The sequence below is a fragment of the Nilaparvata lugens genome, chromosome X (genome assembly GCF_014356525.2).
Source record: "Nilaparvata lugens isolate BPH chromosome X, ASM1435652v1, whole genome shotgun sequence".
Lineage (NCBI taxonomy): Eukaryota > Metazoa > Arthropoda > Insecta > Hemiptera > Delphacidae > Nilaparvata > Nilaparvata lugens.
In genome coordinates, this window is record NC_052518.1 from 102,041,839 (window position 1) to 102,062,866 (window position 21,028).

General features: G+C 34.2%; 3 protein-coding genes across 6 annotated transcripts in view; 1 reads left to right on the forward strand and 2 right to left on the reverse strand.

The window, feature by feature from the left end:
- Positions 1-8,893, reverse strand: part of LOC111043814 (potential E3 ubiquitin-protein ligase ariadne-2) — a 28,229-nt gene extending 19,336 nt beyond the window's left edge. The window contains exons 1-3 of the mRNA XM_022328867.2: positions 8,480-8,893; positions 6,762-6,971; positions 5,101-5,395 (exon numbers count right to left, since the gene is read on the reverse strand). Of these exons, the coding sequence (XP_022184559.2) occupies positions 5,101-5,395; positions 6,762-6,971 (505 nt within the window). The 5' untranslated portion in view covers positions 8,480-8,893. The remainder of the gene's footprint in view (positions 1-5,100; positions 5,396-6,761; positions 6,972-8,479) is intronic.
- Positions 8,894-13,433: 4,540 nt separating this feature from the next.
- Positions 13,434-15,751, forward strand: LOC120354877. The gene is made up of 2 exons (XM_039442859.1): positions 13,434-13,503; positions 13,816-15,751. Exon 2 carries the CDS (start codon positions 14,767-14,769, stop codon positions 15,469-15,471), a length of 705 nt encoding a protein of 234 aa, XP_039298793.1. The 5' UTR covers positions 13,434-13,503; positions 13,816-14,766; the 3' UTR covers positions 15,472-15,751.
- A 1,619-nt stretch (positions 15,752-17,370) lies between these two features.
- Positions 17,371-21,028, reverse strand: part of LOC111052762 (histone-arginine methyltransferase CARMER) — a 34,977-nt gene continuing 31,319 nt past the window's right edge. For all 4 annotated transcript variants that reach the window (XM_039442860.1, XM_039442861.1, XM_022339526.2 and 1 more), the window contains one exon: positions 17,371-20,582. In XM_039442860.1, coding sequence (XP_039298794.1) covers positions 20,512-20,582 — 71 coding nt within the window. In that variant the 3' untranslated portion in view covers positions 17,371-20,511. The remainder of the gene's footprint in view (positions 20,583-21,028) is intronic.

Below are 21,028 nucleotides of genomic sequence, written 5' to 3' on the forward strand. Positions count from 1 at the left end.
CAAGTTAACAGTTTAATTCATTGCAAGCTTTTTATTGTTTAGTTTTTATAAAGCATTTACAATTGGCACTTTGAAAAAATTATTTATTATTTAAAATCCGAACGTGCACTATAATTACATTGGCAATAACAATTTCAAGGGAGTAGCCAAGTAGCTGAGTGAATAATCAATATATTAGACACATTTAAATTTTAGCTGGGTTAGTATTCAATATTATTCATATTTAAATTAATTCAAAAATTAATTTGCATGTTAATTGTATCTTAATGGAATAAGATACATATTATTAAGTGTATTTTTTATGATATCAATGCCTTTAGAAAATTTATTAATCTGACACCATTTTTAAAATATCATAGTGCGATTATAAATCCATATTAGGCCTATGATTTGTAATAAATCTGATTTTTAGCGCTGTAGTAACGTTTTATAATTACTTATCAATATCAATCAATCAATATATATATTATTCCTAATAAAATTACAAACAACACTCAAATTAAATTCCTAACCTAATTTCTACTATACTTTTTTACTCTATTACATTACTCATAATCTGGAGTCAAAACTACAGATTACAGTGTAGGATTCGGTCACTGAACCATGCAAATTAATTTACTTGGTGAACCTAATTTAGCAAAAATCTAACTAGCCGACTAACAAATCTGACTAGAAGGTTGATTATGTGTTAGGTTTTGGGTAATATGGTTCAATAAATTGAGAATGATTATGGGTTAGTTATTACATAAATTATTGGCATATTAGAATTTCATTCAAATTTAAGCATGGGAATAAAGTGGAGTTCTAATTTGGGTAGTGCTAATTTTTGGAAGCTTGGAGAAAACTTAATGAATACAAAATGCATTAATTTAGTTAAGGTTGATTAGGATAAGAGGAAGACATGCTATGAGAAATTTATTTGGAAATAATACTGTAATCAAATTAGACATTAGATGAAGTGTTATGCTAAGGGTGACCACCAACCACAGGACAAATAACACTAGACCAATCCGGCCGGCCAAAAGTGTGTTGATATTTGTACACACATCACGTCATCAGCGAACGGCTTCGAACAAAATTTTTTGAGGTTTTGTTTTAATTTTGTATCTTCGACCTTTTGATTTTTTATTCGTTGCTTTATTTTGGGTTAAATCATTTTAGGGCCGGTTTCCGAGCTCGGGATTTAGCTAAGTTCTAGACTTTAACTGGCTTTAAACTCTGGAGTCAGAAAATTGGCTTTCCGAGTCAGAGCGTTAACGTAGTTGAGGACTTGAATAGACTCTGGAGTTTAGAGATCACGTTAGACCCTGGAGTTTATAATTTCGCTTTCTGAGTGAAGGGCTTATAAGTCCAGGACTTGAATTAGATTCTCGTCTCTTTCCCAGTCGAGGATTTATCAAAAATCGTTAAGTCCAGAACTTAAAACAGCGTAATTTTAAACCCTCGACTGTGGTAGGGTTTAAATTAAAGTTCTAGACTTAACTGAGCAAACACAATTCAGTTATTGTTTTGGAGTAGATGAAAAGCCAAATAGATGTCATGGAATACCTAAATTATTTGGATTAGTCCATCTAAATTCATAATTTATAGTTTGCAAGTTTATTTTGCAATAAAATTGTATCAGAATAATGCGTAAAAAACTAACCTTATTTTACGAATGTGACATAACCTGAAAATGTTCAAGAAAAATAATACAAGGATTGCCTTGGAATTTATATTCCAACCTGAATGTTATTAATCAATGTCATATCCAACATATTAATCATAATAATATAATAATAATAAATTATTATTCCAGTTTTTTTCAAAACAAATACGTTTTCAAACTCAATAGCCTAATGAAATTTTTATTCCAAAATCACTGGTTAGGATCAATGATCAATAATAGCATAACGTAAAATGAAATGTTTATTCATTCACCTTTCAAAGGTTTTGCTTTGAATAGGCCTACAAAGAAATCGAAACGTATTTTTACAAAATAGTTTGGAGAGCATGCTCATTTGAATTATCCCGCTGCAATCAGCTGTTTCCATTTTGCTATAATGCCAACAATACAACAGCCAAATAATGTGAATTTCCCTCATGTTTACTGCGTTAAGGTCCTGGACTCAAAAAAGTCGAGAACTTAACAGACGTCGGAGTTTAGAAGATAAAATCGTGACTCAGAAAGTTAATTTAGACCCGAGAGCTTATTTTAGTCCTGGACTTCCCCGAGCTCGGAAACCGGCCCTAAGTATAATAATTATACTAATTATAATAATTATAATTATTATAATTTGTAGTTTTATAGTGGTTTATCTATTGTTATAGGTTCTTTTTTATTGATTGAAGCTATGTAGTAAAAAGCTGCAGCCAAAAACCAAGACTCAAAAGATTCCAATTTAAAAGATTCAAAAAATACAACAGCATCATATTTATAGGTTGTAAAAATATTTCCACTTGTCCATTTCTCATTGATGATTTTTCGTTTTGTACAATTAAGTTTGAAATTTACAAACGTATGAGATTAAAACAGAAGGAAAGACTCCGCAAATAATTCAACTGAAATGTTAACCCAAAAATATGTTTAATAAACTCCAATCAATTGAAACGTGAACCTAAGTGATGAATAAATATTTGTTATATATTCCAATCAATTGAAACGTGAATCTAAGTAATGAATAATAATAGTTTCATGCAAAATTTACAATACCCGGTGAGAATAAATTATTAAACCCATTTCATAGGTTAGTAGTAATGATAAATTATATCAAAATTAATTAAATTATGATGAATGACAATTTCATTTACAGTTTCATTACATTTCTGTTTACAAATACATGTAAAGTTTAATAATAATGTTAAGGACTCCGATTGGATATTTTTTCTTTTAGGTGATTAGGTAGAAATTCACTGAACTTGACACATATTCATTGAAACTGTCTCTTATAAAAAAACTTGAGATATTGTTTATTAACCGATAGAATGAATGCTTCAATATTTCATGCTCACTCTGTATAAATATACATAGTCTGTACAATAAGTAACCGGACTGACCTCAGGAAATTTTTTATGGGCAAAATATGTACAATTTTTCATTGGATATCTTCAAAGTAGTCCCAATTAGAGTCGATAACACGCTGATACCGGATTTTCAAATCCCTGAACGCTCCCTGGAAGTCGGCAACCTCTATGATGTCTAGAGCCCTCGTCGTAGCATGTTGAATGTTTTCCAGAGTCCCGAACCGCGTCCCCTTAAGTTGTCTCTTGATCTTGGGGAACAAAAAAAAACCCGGTGGTGCCATATCCGGGCTGTAAGGAGGATGTGGCAACGTTACCCTCGACTGTTTGGCCAACTGCTCGGTGACGAGCAGGCAGGTGTGCGACGGAGCATTGTCGTGATCGAGGATCCACGAATCGGCAATCCCCGGACGGACACGATGAACCTGGGCGGTTAGTCGACGGAGCACCTCTCTGTAGTACTGGCCGTCTACAGATTGGCCGGGTGGCACAAACTCTTTGTAAACGGCCAGTACTACAGAGAGGTGCTCCGTTGACTAACCGCCCGGGTTCATTGAGTCCGTCCGGGTATCGCCGATTCGTGGATTCTCCATCACGACAATGCTCCGTCGCACACCTGCCTGCTCGTCACCGAGCAGTTGGCCAAACAGTCGAGGGTAACGTTGCCACATCCTCCTTACAGCCTGGATATGGCACCACCGGAATTCTTTTTGTTCTCCAAGATCAAGAGACAACTTGAGGGGACGCGGTTCGGGACTCTGGAAAACGTTCAATGTGCTGCGACGAGGGCTCTAGACAGCATAGAGGTTGCCGACTTCCAGGATTTGAAAATCCGGTATCAGCGTGTTATCGACTCCAATAGGGACTACTTTGAAAATATCTAATGAAAAATTGTCCATATTTTGCCCATAAAAATTTCCTGAGGTCAGTCCGGTTACTTATTATACAGACCCTGTATATTGCTATATTAATGATAAACTCCCTAGGAAACGCAAACCACACCACTGAACCAGTAGTATCTGTAGATGAAGATTTATTTTGAGTCGATAGTGTCCATTTCTATCCACTGCACAACAGGTGATTGGTGAAAACTGTCAATAATTTTCATGATAGTTTCTGGTTATATTCATGCACACAAATTAATTAATGTCATGCAAGTAATTAATTGAAGTGGATCTGCGAAGCGCCAGTCCCTGGAAAAATATGGGGAGTATGAATATGAGGTAGATTGAATATGAGGTAGATTAGATCAAGCATTTGCCTAGAGTTGTGCTAAAAGAGGGTGGAAGAAAGTGTGAGTAGGAAAATGCCAGCTGTTAGGGAAGATTGCAGCAGTGCACAATATTAAGTGAAGAAGACTATACAAACAACGCAATTCTAGATTAAGGCTGTGCAAAGGCTAAAAATAAACTTTCTACTGGTGATATTTTTCAAAGTTTTTCGATTTGTATATCATCAAGCTATCAAAATGAAAAAGTTTTCTCAGGAAAACATTTTTTCCAATAATTACTTTTTGAGATATGAGCGCCTAAAGTTTAATTTTTTGGGACAGAACATTTCAAATTCGGTAAGAGATTAATCCATGAGATTTAGAGGATTTATTCTTCATGGTATTGTTGATCTAGTAAAACAAAAATTTTCTGAAAATACCAATTTTTGAGAAAGTTATTCAATTTATTAAAAATGACCAAAAAAAACTTTTAGTTGTTATTTTTGGTCATTTCGGTAAATTGAATAACTTTTTCAAAAATCTAAATTTTTGGAAAATTTTTGTTTTACTAGATCAACAATACCATGAAGAATCTATCCTCTAAATCTCATAAATGTATCTCATATCTCAAAAAGTAATGATCGAAAAAAAATGTTTTCCTGAGAAAACTTATTAGCTTGGTGATATACAAATCGGAAAACTTTGAAAATATCACGAGTAGAAGGTTTATTTTTAGCCTTTGGCCTTTGCCCAGCCTCAAGTGAAGAAGACTATACAAGCAACGCAATTCTAGATTAAAACCAACAAGCCAAAAACCCTACACCACAAGTAAAACCAGACCAAAACGAACTAAGCGGACCAAAAACCCCGCTAGTTAAATATTGAATTACCCGTTGAAATGCCAGCCGTAATCTGCACCTCGAAGTGCATAGCCCAGCACATGTTACAGAACGAATGACCACAACATAAACTACTAAATTTGTCCCAGAAAATCGACGACACACAAACAGGGCAGGAAATTCTCATTCCAACACTGGATGAGCTTTTCGATGTGTCTGGGGGAACAGGAGGCTTGACACACGACGTGACAAGCAATCTTGCCGCATCACGCCTGTATTCGGCCATCACTGTCAGGCAGCCCCACTCGTGATTGTGCAGCAACATTTTTGCCAGAGAGGGAGTAATCTGCAAATAAAAATTTGTCAATTACAAGCTTCAATCGCTCTCCACTTGAACCTTCACAAACGAAACATTGTCCAACAATAAACTCTTTCTAAGCCCAAACAGGTGGAGTGGAACAATGGAAGCTGGAAGGAAATCAATTGAATAGTTATCAACGTTTGCGATTCTTTTACTTCAAAACTATTTCAATTATCATAGCCATGAATCGGCTAGTAAATATGCCAACATATTATTATTAGCGTATGGCTTTGAATGGTGGGGAGACCCAGGGGTAGTTCCACCTCGCCGTATATAATAGTCCAAAGTTCCCCAATGGGAAACCGGACACTAAGGTTATAGTGAGCACAATACTTTAAATTTACACTTTTCACTTCGGAATAAAGTCCATTTTGATGTTAAAAAGTCCAAACATATACAAAACCGAAACAAAACAATATGTTATGCCATCATAATATGATGAAGACAGAAAGCACCGTGAGTCTAGTTACACACACAAACATTTTTGGGCGTACGATTATTTGCCGTCCTTATAAATTATAAATTTATTAGATTGAACGTAACTTGGCAAACAGATGATGTGTTCATGTGTTTGCCAAGATTCGTTTAATCTGGAAGATTTCTTGAGGGCGGAAACAATCGAACGTCCAAAAATCTATGTGTATGTAACTGGCTTTACGGTCCAATACCGTACAACATTAACATTAGTCATTAGTCAACATTAGTTGTACATTTGTGCAACGTTAACATTAGTCAAGTTTCCTTGAATCCAAGTTTTTCTAATGTTTGGATGAATGAACGAATTTGTAGACTCAAACTAATAGTAGCCTAATTACTAAACTATAAGAAGCAGCTCTTACACTTCTACACCAGTAGGCCTACTTTGTTAAAGTGTTAAGGTGCGTACAGATATACGCGCCGTGAACATGAGCAATTCACTTTCAATCAGCTGACTATATCTGTATTTTTACAGAAACGGTAAGATACAGATATAAAAAGCTTGGCATCAGTTGATTAAAAGTGAATTGCTCATGTTCGCGGCGCGTAAATCTGTACGCATCTTAAGAAGTGCTTCTTAAAGTTTAGAACAAGTAGTGTTCCCGCCAACAGTTTCATATTTCCCTACAAATCACTCATTATCTAGAGGTGCGTACAGCACCACGAACAGGCGCATTTCACTATTTATCAGCCGATACTAACCTTTTTATATCTGTATTTTGTACAGAAGCAGTAAGATACAGATATAATAACCACCAGCACCAGCTGGTGAGAAGTGAAATGCGCGTGTTCTTGGAACTCAAGTCTGTACATAGCTTAACGCCAAAACAGTAACTTTTCAATAACTTTGTGGTTATTGAAATGAGTTATTTACCTGTAAATTATTGCTGAGCATCTCGACGCTTTCATTTAGCAATCTCTCAACTTGCTCCACATTTAGACAATCAAAAGCGAAGTACTCCGGGTCGGTTTTGTATAGATCTATTTGCTCCACATCACAGTCCTCCCCAGTGTTATAATAATCCTCGTAGCCGCAATCGTCGTCAGAGAAATCCATTTCTGAACTGTCCTCGTCAACAGACATCTGAAAAATTAGAATTCACAAGGATTCAGACACCGTAGACAGTTTATTAATAAAACTAATTCCTAAAATGGCATACAGTGAGTTAAATATTCTTGTAACGTCATATTTCTCACATATTCCTAGACAAATTAGCCTACATGTATTTCTCTTTTTGGTCTCAATTTTACAGATTATTCAAAGTTTAGACTCTTTTAATTGATTCAATATTCATTTTAGAACTATTTATAAATTAAGAAATTTGTTTTTCATATTGTAAATTGGAGTGTGTAATTCGAAAATATGAAAGTGACACATAAACTTGGTAGCTACATTTAGTGCCGGCTGCACAAAAGCCGGTTAAATTTTAACCGTGATTAATTCCACGAGAACCAATAAGAGAAGCCGTCTTTTCAAAAATGCCTTCTCTGATTGGTTCTCGTAAAGTTAATCACGGTTAAAATTTAACCAGCTTCTGTGCAACTGACTGTTGAATAGATTAAAATTGGAACCGTTTCAGTCTTAAGCCTATGGTACTTTTCTGCAAGTTGTGTAATACTGAATTTAAATAAATAACCCAATTTGAGGATTCTATAGACTCATCAAAATGAGCAATAAGTTTAGTTAGGTTTAGAAAAAAGATAGAGAAAGAATAGTCTACGATGTTGAGAATAAGTTGTTCCAAGAAAAAGAATCTTCTCAAATGATGAAAAAGTTTTATACGATTGCATTTAAACTAATTAGTTATACCGTGGAATAACCATACAGCGACTTTCATATGCTTTCTCTATGGTTATAAAAGTTATTCTACCATGTGTCCTGAATTTAATTTTCCACAATCTACATAATAGAATATGGGTTGAATAAATTTTCTATTAAAAGTAGGATCTGTGTTTCGTCATGTAAAAACATCAATAACCTGAATCATATATTTAGTATATTTTCCTCCATACTGTATTTCCTTATGTAGGCTACAGTATAGATTCAATACATAATTTTTCTTTGTAATTTAATGTTTTCCCATAGGCCGATGTTATTCTTCACTTGGTGATGGCTCATCCCTGTACTCAGATTTTATCTTGCCGAGAGTAAACTTTCTGTATTAGCTATTAGGCCTAATAGACCTATAGCTTGATAATTGTAGCCTATCATCTGTAAGCTTTATTATGTAGCTTATTCCTATTTGGATTGGAATTCTAAATACAAGAGAAATAAATTATTGCACTTGGCATTTTAAGAGGATATATAATTAAACTTAAAGTTGAAATTTACATGAAAAATTCTATCCTTTAAAGGATTGAGGTGTATCCTAATCTTTCCTCAAGTCCAAAGACCATGGCATAAACCTTCAATAAATGACGTGTAGACTATCCTGAGCTATTGAAATGTATATGAGAATTTATTATTAAAAGAAACTTTTCACATCAATAAGTTATCATGTTGGAATTAAATTTGAACTGAATTTCTGTTATGAATTAGAAAAAAAAATTATTTTTGGGAGTAAATAGGCTAAATAGAAGATATGAACTAACCTTTCAGTCACCTCACATAAAATGAATGTTCAATGGAATTATGAGTACAATTGTCATAATACGTAGTAGTAATCGATGAATTTAGAAATCACAATTCATTTTCAAGTTATTATTTCATTTTTTTAATATGTTAAGCCACTATTGACAAATGTAAACAGTACTGATGATGAAGGAGAACGGAGAATGTTATTAGGCTATGAAAGAATGTGAAATTTGGTGGAGTGATTTCACTTCAATGTAAAAATTGATGAAAAGTTGACTTGCAATAAATAACTTTTTACATTTTAAGATAGTTTAGTAAGCTGTCCTAAATAATTAATACAGTCCTGCATTCAACACTCAAAGTAAAATATTACAATTTACAATCTCAATTCTGCTCAACCTGAATTATTTTTTCCCTTGCTTGGATGGTGATGGAGATTGGATGGATGAACTGGACTATAGAGTAGAGAATACATAGAGAGCTTGACTTCAGAACTGCTCTCGGGCTCTGTCCTAGCACAAATTGAAAATAATTATTATCCTTCTTATATAATTGAGGCTTAATATTATCAATTGAAATTATTATGAAAACCTACCAATTTCAGATAAAAATACATCTCCCTTTATTGTGAACCTAAGAAATAAAATAAGTGATTTCTTGTTTCCGAGAGTGAACTACCTTTAATGTATTCGACACGCACATACAGACAGAGCTGCATGGTGTAAGTGCCGGTTGCACAAAAGCCTTTTAGGCCTTCTCTGATTAGTGCTCGTGAAATTAATTACGGTTAACATTTAACCGGCTTTTGTGCAACCGGGCCTAAGAATTTTCCAACTGATAAGTCAACACTGTTAAGATCAATTTCTATCATCTATTGGCAAAATAATTCTGTGATTAGAAACTTCTAGCCGATTTCTCGGGTCTATGTCAAACGAGGCAAACGACAGAAGAGTCCTGCGACAGTCGAGACCAGCGACGGTAGAGACCGGCGACATTCGAGGCCAGCGACGGTAGAGGACTCCTGCAAAAGTGGACTCAAATGTCGCCTGCGTTAGGCGACAGTTGAGGCCACTCTAATTTTTGTACAGCCCTGAAATTCGAGGCCAGCGACGGTAGAGGACTCCTGAAAAAGTGGCCTCAAATGTCGCCTGGTTAGGCTCTCCAGAATGGTAGACAGCACCAAAAGAATATTATCATTTAATTTGTATGGATTTACCAGCAATTGAATAATATCCCATTATTCCTTCCATATTATGAATAAGTATTGCAACTTTACAACTGTAAATAAACTTTAGCTGCTTCATCATAAAAAACGAAATTTTCAAACTTGTAAATACCTTTTTGATACTTGGATGTCAAATTCTCAGTTCATGATAGATGTAGGATATTATTCTACAAATCAATATCCTGTTACAAATCAATAACTTTCATCAATTTCACACATTCATAGGATGTGTCCTCAACTGTCGCCTGCTGCAAGCGAGTCTCTAATTTTTGTACAGGCCCGACAGTCGAGACCAGCGACATTCGAGGCCAGCGACGGTAGAGGACTCCTGAAAAAGAGGCCTCAAATGCCGCCTGCGTTAGGCGACAGTTGAGGCCACTCTAATTTTTGTACTGCCCCGACAGTCGAGACCTACGATGGGAGAGGACTCCTGGAAAAGAGGCCTCAAATGTCGCCTGCGTTAGGCGACAGTTGAGGCCACTCTAATTTTCGTACACTCCCGACAGTCGAGGCCTACAACCGTAGAGGACTGTGAGGCCTACGACCGTAGAGGACTGTAAAACAGTCCTCTACGGTCGTAGGCCTCGAATGTCGTCGGTCTCGACTGTCGCGCCCCCGATTTCTCTAGATATAAAAATTTACACCTAACTCAACCATTTTTGAACAAGCATTAGGTATATATAGTACCAAGTAAGTATTTCCAAGTAAGTATGAAGTATGAAGAACCTACTTTTCACTCAGGCCAAAATCGTTCTCAATCTTTTTGTGTGTATGTTCTATAATAACTTAATGGTAATAACTTGCTCAGAACAATAGAACTATAGAACAATAAAGCCTTGTACACACGTACGTACAGATTCGCGCGAACAATCGTATGCACACATGCCTCGGCATTCACTGTACGTCCTTGTGGACGCGTTCCACGTATGCCTCGGCATTCAAAAAGCTATCTGATTTGCAGACGACACGAAACATGGTAGATGTAAATTTCCACATCATGACAACAATGTCTTCATTCCATCATTGAAGATAATATTATTACAAAATGCAGCTGTATCATTTATTTTAATGACTTGTATAATAAAATCGAAAATAAAACTTAACAAACAATGTTGGTAGGTTGAACGATTGTAGGTTGAAGTAAGGAAATAAATTGCTACATCACATAAGATATGAGATTGACAATTCAAACTTTATTGGGATGTCAAAACATTATTTTGTTAATATACTGAATCTAATTCAACTAGTTATCCAAACAAATGATACCATTATGAGGAAAGCAATAACTTTACAAAAACGATTGGCCCTAACTTTGAGATTCTTGGCATTAGGCGATTCATTTGTTGGTTTCCAATATCTATTCTGAATCTCAAAAAAGAAAATTTCTACAATAATTCCAGAAGTTTTGATGACCTAATCAAAGCACCTAACACTGTCCCACAAAATTGACAGTCTTCTTTAACGAAATTAGCCATAAATTGAATCAGATACTAAGTTGCTGTCCATTTTAAACTAACTCTGCTCATACACATGACAAAACAAGATTCTTCAAAAGAATCATATTGAAGATTACAATTTTAATTACTAACTCTTATTGATATATAATAAAACAAACACAAGATGATTTGATAGCCACAGTAAAATATTTGAGCTATACTTTCTTGTAGGAATCCTGTAGAGAAGCTATTTTCACTTAAATTATACAGTTCTAAATTTGTTAATCATGATACAAATTATATACTGATGCATGTTTCTATTTAAATATTTGACAATCCACATATCCTACAAAATTACAAAAATCCTACAATTTACAATTAGTTATTGGATCACAATTCGATTTGTCATTCATTAACCTAAAGCCTTGTACACACGTACGTACAGATTCGCGCGAACAATCGTATGTACATATGCCTCAACATTCACTGTACGTCCTTGTGGACGCGATCCACGTATGCCTCAGCATTCAAAAAGCTATCTGATTTGCAGACGACACGAAGACATGGTAGATGTAGATTTTCCACAACATGACAACAATGGCGTCATTCCATCATTGAAGATAGTTATCACAAATTGCAGCAGTATCATTTTATTTCAATGACTTATATAATAAAATCAAAAATAAAACTTGACAAACGATGTTGGTGGGTTGAACGATTGTAGGTTGAAGTAAGGAAATAAATTGCTACATGACATAATATTGACAATTCAATCTTTCTTAGGTTGTCAAAACATTATGTTGTTAATATACTGAATCTAATTCAACTAGTTATCTAAACAAAAAATGATATCATCATGAGGGAAGCAATAACTCCACAAGAACGATTGGCTCTAACTTTGAGATTCTTGGCATTAGGCGATTCATTTGTTGGTTTCCAATATCTATTCAGAATCTCAAAAAAAGAAAAAATTCTACAATAATTCCAGAAGTTTTGATGACCTAATCAAAGCACTTAACACTGTCTCACAAAATTGACAGTCTTCTTTAAGGGAATTAGCCATAGGCTAAATTGAATCAAATACTGAATTGCTGCCCATTTTAAACTAACTCTGCTCATACACATGACAAAACAAGATTCTCCAAAAGATTAGCTTCAAGATTTACCTTCAAGGGAATACTAGTTCAAAGTTTGAATAAATCTTTCTATAGATAGCCTAGCTATCTAAAACGTATAATATCATATTGAAGATTACAATTTTAATTAACAACTCTGATTGATAACATGAAACAAACACAAGATGATTTGATAGCCACAGTAAAATGATATTTGAGCTATACTTTCTTGTAGGAGCCCTGTAGAGAAGCTTTTTTCACTTAAATTATGCAGTTCTAAATTTGTTAATCATGATACGAATTATATACTCCATGCATGTTTCTATTTAAATATTTGACAATCCACATATCCTACAAAATTACAAAAATCCTACAATTACAATTAGTTATTGGATCACAATTTGATTTGTCATTCATTAACCTAATTCATTGGAATTAGGTTATGACGCCTTCAATGTTTACGTTTTGCCTCACCCGTATGGCAAAATCGCGTCCACACGTACATTCAATGCTCGCCCGAGGCGCCTTAGAGGACTCCTGAAAAAGAGGCCTCAAATGTCGCCTGCGTTAGGCGACAGTTGAGGCCACTCTAATTTTTGTACTGCCCCGACAGTCGAGACCTACGATGGGAGAGGACTCCTGAAAAAGAGGCCTCAAATGTCGCCTGCGTTAGGCGACTAACTCAACCATTTTTGAACAAGCATTAGGTATATATAGTACCAAGTAAGTATTTCCAAGTAAGTATGAAGTATGAAGAACCTACTTTTCACTCAGTCCAAAATCGTTCTCAATCTTTTTGTGTGTATGTTCTATAATAACTTAATGGTAATAACTTGTTCAGAACAATAGAACTATAGAACAATAACTTGTTCTATAATCTGTTTGCGTGTATGTTCTATAATAACTTTCAAACGCGTTGATCAGTGTCAAATTTTGAACACATATTCTTAAAACTTTTTTACATATTAAATTTGTTTGTTTGGCAAAAAATCAACTGACTACTTCCTTTTTCAAACAAAATAAGAATAGGTTGTAGGAGCGGGTACCTTTGAACAGGAGGGTAACATTGAACGGTTCCGCCTTCCATCTTTTTTTTTAAAATCTACCGCTTCTCGTGGCTGACTGGATAGTTTCGTAGCTGTTTCTTCCATATTCCAGTTGGGTTGCCAGCACTGTATCTCACTTCAAGGCGCCAAACTAATACAACTGGACTCGATTTTGTACAGCTACAGTTTCTTGTCTGTATTGGTATCTTTTTTGCTAAGGTATCATAGGCAATTTTATATTTCTAATACTTGTAAACGTATTTATATATCCATCAAAGTGTTATCAAGATGATATTTTAGAGCGAAATTGATAGTAGAAATAGTTTTTTTAGGTTATGTTGCATACAAAGTGCAATTGGAGGGTAACATTGAACACTGTTCAAAGTTACCCACCTGTTCAAAGTTAGGCATAATTCAACAAAATTGGCCTATGTAATCTTACTGTTACCTATTAATTCATTTTAAATTTATGTCTATTTATTTATAATTCTATTTCCTCAACTAAGTTCATTGTTTGTTTTATTGTTTCAGCATGGACAAGGAGAAGAGAAGGTATGGCTCAAAGACCTTAAAGAGGTCTTTGGTATGGCTATTCAGAGGAAGTTTTGAAGAAAGCTATGGATGAGATCTCCAGCAAGAAACTTTCCCTACGCCAAGCATCACAAAAATACAACATATCCCTGGGAAGACTATCGAATAAAATCAAAGGAAAACATTGTGGTAAAGTTGGGGCTCCAACAGTTTTGAATGAATTTGAAGAAAAGATTATTGTGAACAACATAATCGCGGTTAGTGAGTGGGGGGTTTCCAATTGACAAACTAGACTTGAGATACCTCTGCAAAAGTTATCTGGACAGAATAGGCCGAAAAGTAAAAAAAAAAATCCAAACAATTTACCCTGTAAGGATTGGGTGAACGGGTTCTTAAAAAGACACAGCCAGCAAATAGCAAATGTGTCAAAATATAAAGCGGTTAAGAGCTGGAGTTAGTGCCAATCTCATCTCACAATATTTTGAAAATCTGAAGAAAACTCTACAAAATGAAGATGGTTCTTGGGTTCCACCATCCAATATAATAAATTATGATGAAACCAACCTGTCTGACGACCCGGGAAGAAAAAGATGTATTTTTAAACGAGGAGTGAAATGCCCTGAGAGAATTCAGGACTCATCCAAAAGCTCAACATCAGTCATGTACAGTGGACGTGCTGATGGAGTTATGTTGCCAGTCTATGTAGTGTACAAAGCAGAAAGAATGTTTGACATGTGGATGGAGGGAGCTCCAAAGGACACCAGGTTCAACCGCAGCAAGTCAGGGTGATTTGATGTTGATTCTTTTGCTGACTGGTTTGAACAAACATTGATTCCATTTGTGAAAAAGAATCTCAAGGGAAAAGTAGTTGTGCTCGGTGACAACCTCAGCAGCCATTTTTCAGAGAGGGTCATCAAATTGGCAGAAGAAAACAACATTGCATTCACTTGCATGGTTCCAAATAGTACACATCTTCTCCAACCACTGGATGTGGCATTGAAGAAAACTTGGCGCAAATTGCTGGACCATTGGAAATCAACCCAAAAGAGAAAGACCACTACAATTTCGAAAGAGGACTTTCCTAAGCTTCTGAAGAAGCTCCAAAATGCCATTGCAGACAAAGCTTCCAGCAATCTACAAGCTGGGTTTTGTAAAACTGGGATTTTTCCCTTTGCTCCAGAAAAAGTACTTCAGCAGCTGCCTGATGGAAGACTTGACAATGACATAAGCTTTGAGGATGCATCAAAAGGAGTTTCTGATTCAGTTTTAGAACTTCTTAAAAAGATGAGGGGGGGCTCTGAAACAACCAGAAAACGCAAGCGTAAGGTTGATGTGCCTGCAGGCAAGAGCATTACACTAGCTGATCTCAACTGTTCAATTCAAGAATCAAATGAACCAGCATCAAAATCACCACGTGGCCAGATACTTGAAGAACTGAATGACAGTGATAGTGATAACAGTGACCAACATAATGGCAGTAACGAACAAAATGACAGTTACAGTGACCAACTAGACAATGAAAAGCAAGAAGTGGAATTGCAAGTACCAGACCCTGCACCTGTTGAAGTTGAAGCTGGCGAATTCTATATTGTTAGATTTGAGACCAAACCATTAGCATCCTATGTATTTTACATTGGTCAAGTGAACTGTATTTGAATGCAGAATTCTCTGAATTTATTTTTTTAAGAAAGAGTAGAAAAGTGGACAATGAATTTATCTGGCCATTGGTTGAAGACAGATCGATTGTTAAATTAGACGATATTGTAAAAAAAGTAAAGATGACACCAGTGAGAAGAGGTGGATTCATTATTGAAAAGAACCAAATCATTAATTTTGGTAATAAACTCGAATGATCCACCTCTTCTTGCTGGTATCATCTTATGATACATTTTGCAATGTTGAATAATTTTGTAATTTCATAATATTGGCAATTTCAATTTTTCTCACTTTCAATTCAAGAGAAAATAAAAATGCTTTAAAATGTTTCTAGATTTTTTAAATAACAAATTTACTCACACATAGAGTGTAAATTTGTGGCATCAGTAGCCTTACATATACATTTTAGTAGGTTCTAGATGTCTGTTCAAAGTTAACCGACAGTGAGGGTAACTTTGAACATGCCTTCTTCTTATTATTTTTCAATAACCAGAAGGAGATGAATTGCTATCATTACAAATATTGCAAGTATACATGTGTGCCCCTGATTCACTATAGTAAATGGATCACTAAAAATAGCATTCAATTTGGTTTTGATGAGAAATGTTGAAGAAGTGTTCAAAGTTACCCGTTTCTACGGTTCATCTTGTGCAAATTGTTCAGCCAAAAGGGGCTCACTAGTAGTACCTATGAGAATAGAACGATGCCAACTTCCAACAATTTGGCATTCTCTCTTCGTTTATCAACCTATTGCTTTGATTTGAATGAATCTTTTTCATTCTCCTTGGATTCACCATCGATCCAAAGCTTACCTGGGAGTGCCATATTGAGGGCATCTGTAAGAGGCTTTCTAGAGTCACCTATTTGTTTAGGAAGTTGAAAAAGTTGGTGAGCAGACCCTTTTTGCTGGTGTTGTACCATGCTCTTTTCCATAGATAGCCTGATCTATGGACTGCTACTGCTGTGTCAAGCTTCTGACTGAGGAGGTGTGTTCAAGCTGCAAGAGGGCCAACCGTATTCTATTTGGAAAGTAGTGTAAACATTACCTTCAGTGGCACAACTCTCCCAGTCCAAAGGTGTAATGACCATCTACAGTCATTACAAATATTTGTGAGTGTAAATCTTGGAAAATTCAACACAAGGAGTGACTTTCATGGTCACAACACTAGAAGTCAAGGATGTGCCATACTGTTGTTTGTCAAAGACCCGTGATGCACTTCCTGAATTGGCCTTGCAGATCTTCAATAAGCTGCCGGAGGATTTGAAGAGGTTGAACATACCAGCATTCAACTCAAGACTTGAGTGTTGGCTCAAGAGAAAGCCATTTTATTCCATTCAGTAATATTTGAGTGGCCAAGTCTGGGCGACTTGGTAGGCCTTGTTTAATCCATGCTGACATCTAGATAGTTGTAATGTGGAAGTAATAAATTATAGCTCTTGACGCAACCCATCCGGCCTTGCTTGAAGAGGAAGGTAATTTAGATAACTCGCTGGGCCCAGCGATGCAGTATGATTGGTCCTGTTGAAGATACTGAAGAACCAATGAATAGAAACATAACTGACAATATTAAATTTATCCTATTCAAGTTTGCTTGGCATTTATTGATACAAATATATCAAGTTTAGTAATCAAGTATCTTAATAGGGCAACTTGAATCTTTAATTATAGAAAGTCATTAGTACTCTTATATTATGCAATGTAATAACTAGTCGTGTTTGATATAAAATATAATGAGAATAGTGATTTTCTATAATTAAGTATCAAGTTTAGATACTAAAAATAATTGCATCACAGGTACTTTTTAGAACGTTCCTTCAATAACCTTCATTCCACGAAAATATTTGGAAGTATTGAGTGGCACTAGAAAAAAGGTTGAGAATAGAATCAAGAGTAAAATCCTTATAAACTATTCGCTTTATTTAGTACGTGATGTCAAATAGAAACGTACATATCCACATTCGAGTGGAATCGAAATTTCAATTGATTCACAAATCAATCAATGGCTTATAAATTACCAACAATAACTTGGTTTTTAGCAATGGACAACACTCTTAATAATATAATCTAATTATCACGTTCTCGTCGGCTAATAATAAATTATTATCATAGCATCTCACACTATTATTGCTATCATTAGAGACAAATGATTGATGCTTTCAAATAATCTCAAAAATTACGAGGAATAATACAGATAAAATACAGAATCACAAAAAACTATCTAAATAGCATTATACCCGATTATCCAGTCCCTTTGAGTGTTTTTCACCAAAAACCAGCATTGGTGATACTCTATGGAAAAAATAATCTCTCAAATATCATTATCTATCTGATAGAAGAATTAGCTACAGGAAGACTTGCAAAATATTCTAAAACATCAATAAAATTGGAAATTATTGGGACTTATTATGTTAAAAAGACATCGATAAAATATGAAAAACTACCGATATTAGAAAATTTGGATATCAAATTCTAAAACATAGTTATAAATTTACTGAGTTAGTACATAGATATGCAAATAAAATAATTATTAATTACCAGCATGGGAACATAAAATAGGTTTTATTCACCATTATTTATGTATCATTATTAACTCAATAAATTATTAAAAAATCATCACACAATGCATTGTAAGTCAACTAATATAAATATCATGAAAATAATATCATAAATAACTGGGAAGTAATGTATTCTTTTATAAAATTATATAACAATTATATTTCCCATAGCATTGCTCAAATGTAATATCTATTATTCAAAACTAGATCCTAAAACTATTTTGTACAATAAAATGTGATTCTGGGAGGGTAAATTCCTGACCCACTAATAAATTCTCTGTAACACTGATAAGAAACAACTGAAATTGTGATTAAAATGTGAGATAGTTGAGCTGAGCCGTCGTGAACGTGTTAACTACATCAATTCAACTTAAATTAATTACATTTCCACACTTGTAATAGAAAAATGAATGCACTTTCATTTATATACTTATAAAATTTACACTTCTCAGTTGGGAATCCTTAGAACTACCACATTTGCACAGCAAATCGCTTATCTAAATCATATGAATGGAAGCTAATCTCTGTCTAAAGTAGCCAAGCTATACAAAACTAAACACTGAAAAAAGGAACTAAAGTTCCACTAACAAGGAACTTAGCATAAAAAAATTGAAATCAAAACTAAAAACTTAATTTTACAGTGAAGGCACTTCACAGAACAAAAGACAGAAATAACTTATTGTAAAAATAAAATGCATATTGTAGAATAAATTACTATCAATGGTAAATAAATATTATTCTACAGCTATTGACTCCGGTTCAACAGTAAATGCTAATACGTTTGGTAGGCTGATGAGAATTTTTAAAATCACAATTTCAAAGACGATTGATCCACAATCGGCACTTTTTACAGAAAATCTACCAATTTTCAATCACGATTTCAAAAATATTATATAGTACAGTTGTACAGTAACTGTAGAAGAATGGCAAGTGATTTTAAAATTAGCTAACTCTACTCTAGTAAGAATAAAAACTTTCTGTAAAACAAATAAAATTATCAACAAACCGATACTGAACACAGGTTATTCTAAATGTTTGAATAAAAATGAGGGATTCAATTAGTTATTGCATTATTTTCCTTACTTCAGATTCTATACATAACTACACTGTATTTTCAGTCATGAAATTAATTACAGTAGTAATGATTCACAGTGATGAATTAAGTTGTATAAATTCCTCAAAAAATAATTGTGATGTGTGAATGAATAGCAAATAATAGAATGGGTATCAAATAGAAATACAATAATTATTTTACATTTTACGTCGATTGAAATTAACCTCTCACTTATTAAGCATGCAAATAATCAGAGTCATTAAACAAAATTTAGCTGCATTACCAGAAAAATATTTATTTGTATAAAACAGGATATGCAGAATCAATTTATTTTTTAGTCTGAAAACGCAAATTATATCAATCTAAATTTTGTGAATATGAAAAATTGTTCGAAAAAACACAGAATTGAGATTATAAATGTCCAGCAACGAAAAAAGGACGAAATTGTAGTGTGAAAATTATACACAATTGAAGTCATCACTGTGAACCATTAATTCGGTGATTAGTGTTAATCTAGAAACGGACATCACAATTTTCCTAGAGGACAACCACCTAATATGAGCTGAGAAAAATGTTATAACCATTTTCCAAACCAGCTGGGTAATTCTTTGCTTTACAAAAAGTGAACATAGAGTATCTTCTTAGAAGACAATAAATAATAACACATACATACACACTATTTCATCAATCTAAATCATTCATATTAGATCAGGTAAACAACTGTCGTTAATTATGAATTTCAACTGGCTCTAAATGCGAATCTAGCATGTTTGATGTTAACATTATAAAAATCACCAAGTTTGGCTAAATAGGAACCAGTAACATTAAAAAATTTCCAATAACGGAAAAATACTGTTAAAATATAAAAGCGAAACTATAATATTATCGAATCACGCTCATTACGTCTTTATAGGCCTACAATTGATATGCAAAATAAAATCAATTGTATAAAATTGTGATAAAAAATGTAACTGTGGGGTTTAGTTTGAAATAATTTAACACAGACGAAGGGTAGGCAAATTTCTGTAAAGCCGAATAAGAAAATCAACACGTTGAATTCTTAGCTTCTTCAGTTATACACAAATGTATGATTCAACAATATACGAATTAAAAAACAAAGTGCTTGAAAAATAGTTCAGTGCGTTTTCATCTATAAAATTGTATAATAAATTAAGTTCAATGATAATATTATTATTGCCCTCAGTTGAGTTAACGATTCATCGGTTGAGTATTTGGCATGTAGGCTGCAAAGTTGAGAATTGAATTATGTTTGAGAACATAAAAGCACGACCGGTAATCACTGATATTGATCAATGAAGGACTAGATTTTCAACATGCGGTACCTAGCTCTGGCGTTTGTCTATAAGTTAAAAACGGTTTATTGTCGATAAGCCTGGACACTCATCATGCCACTGTTTGGGGTAACGTAGTCACCAATCATCAGACTGCTGTTGACAGGAAAATGAGCAGTATTTCCAACTACTAGCTGGTGAGCTGCTTGCTGAAACCAATAAAGCATCTTTCAAAAGAACGTTCAAAACAAATAAAAAAACAACTAAAAATGATTATATAGTGAGAACCACGTTATGATGACAGTATTTGAATAACCTTGGTGCGGATCAAGGATAGTATATAGTATTACATATCTACATACTATTCTTGGGTGCGGCTATCCTTGTCTGTCATTCGACAAAGCATTTAGAGCTATCCTTTTTTAGCTCCGCAACGTTGCCAGATCATTTTTTATCAATGTAGGAATATAATTAATTGACAAAATATTTAATCTCATTCATGAAAATTTATTATTGAATCATTGAAAAATATATTTCCTCGACGAATAGAATATAATAAACTATTTAAACAAGAATGAACAGTTAATATTACATCAGATATACCGGTATCAGCTATCCTCTAAAAAAGGCAGTGGCAACGCTATTCTCTTATATT

Excerpts from the sequence above, each read along its gene's own strand:
- LOC120354877 (XM_039442859.1), top strand. The coding sequence starts at position 14,767 with ATGGTTCCAAATAGTACACATCTTCTCCAACCACTGGATGTGGCATTG.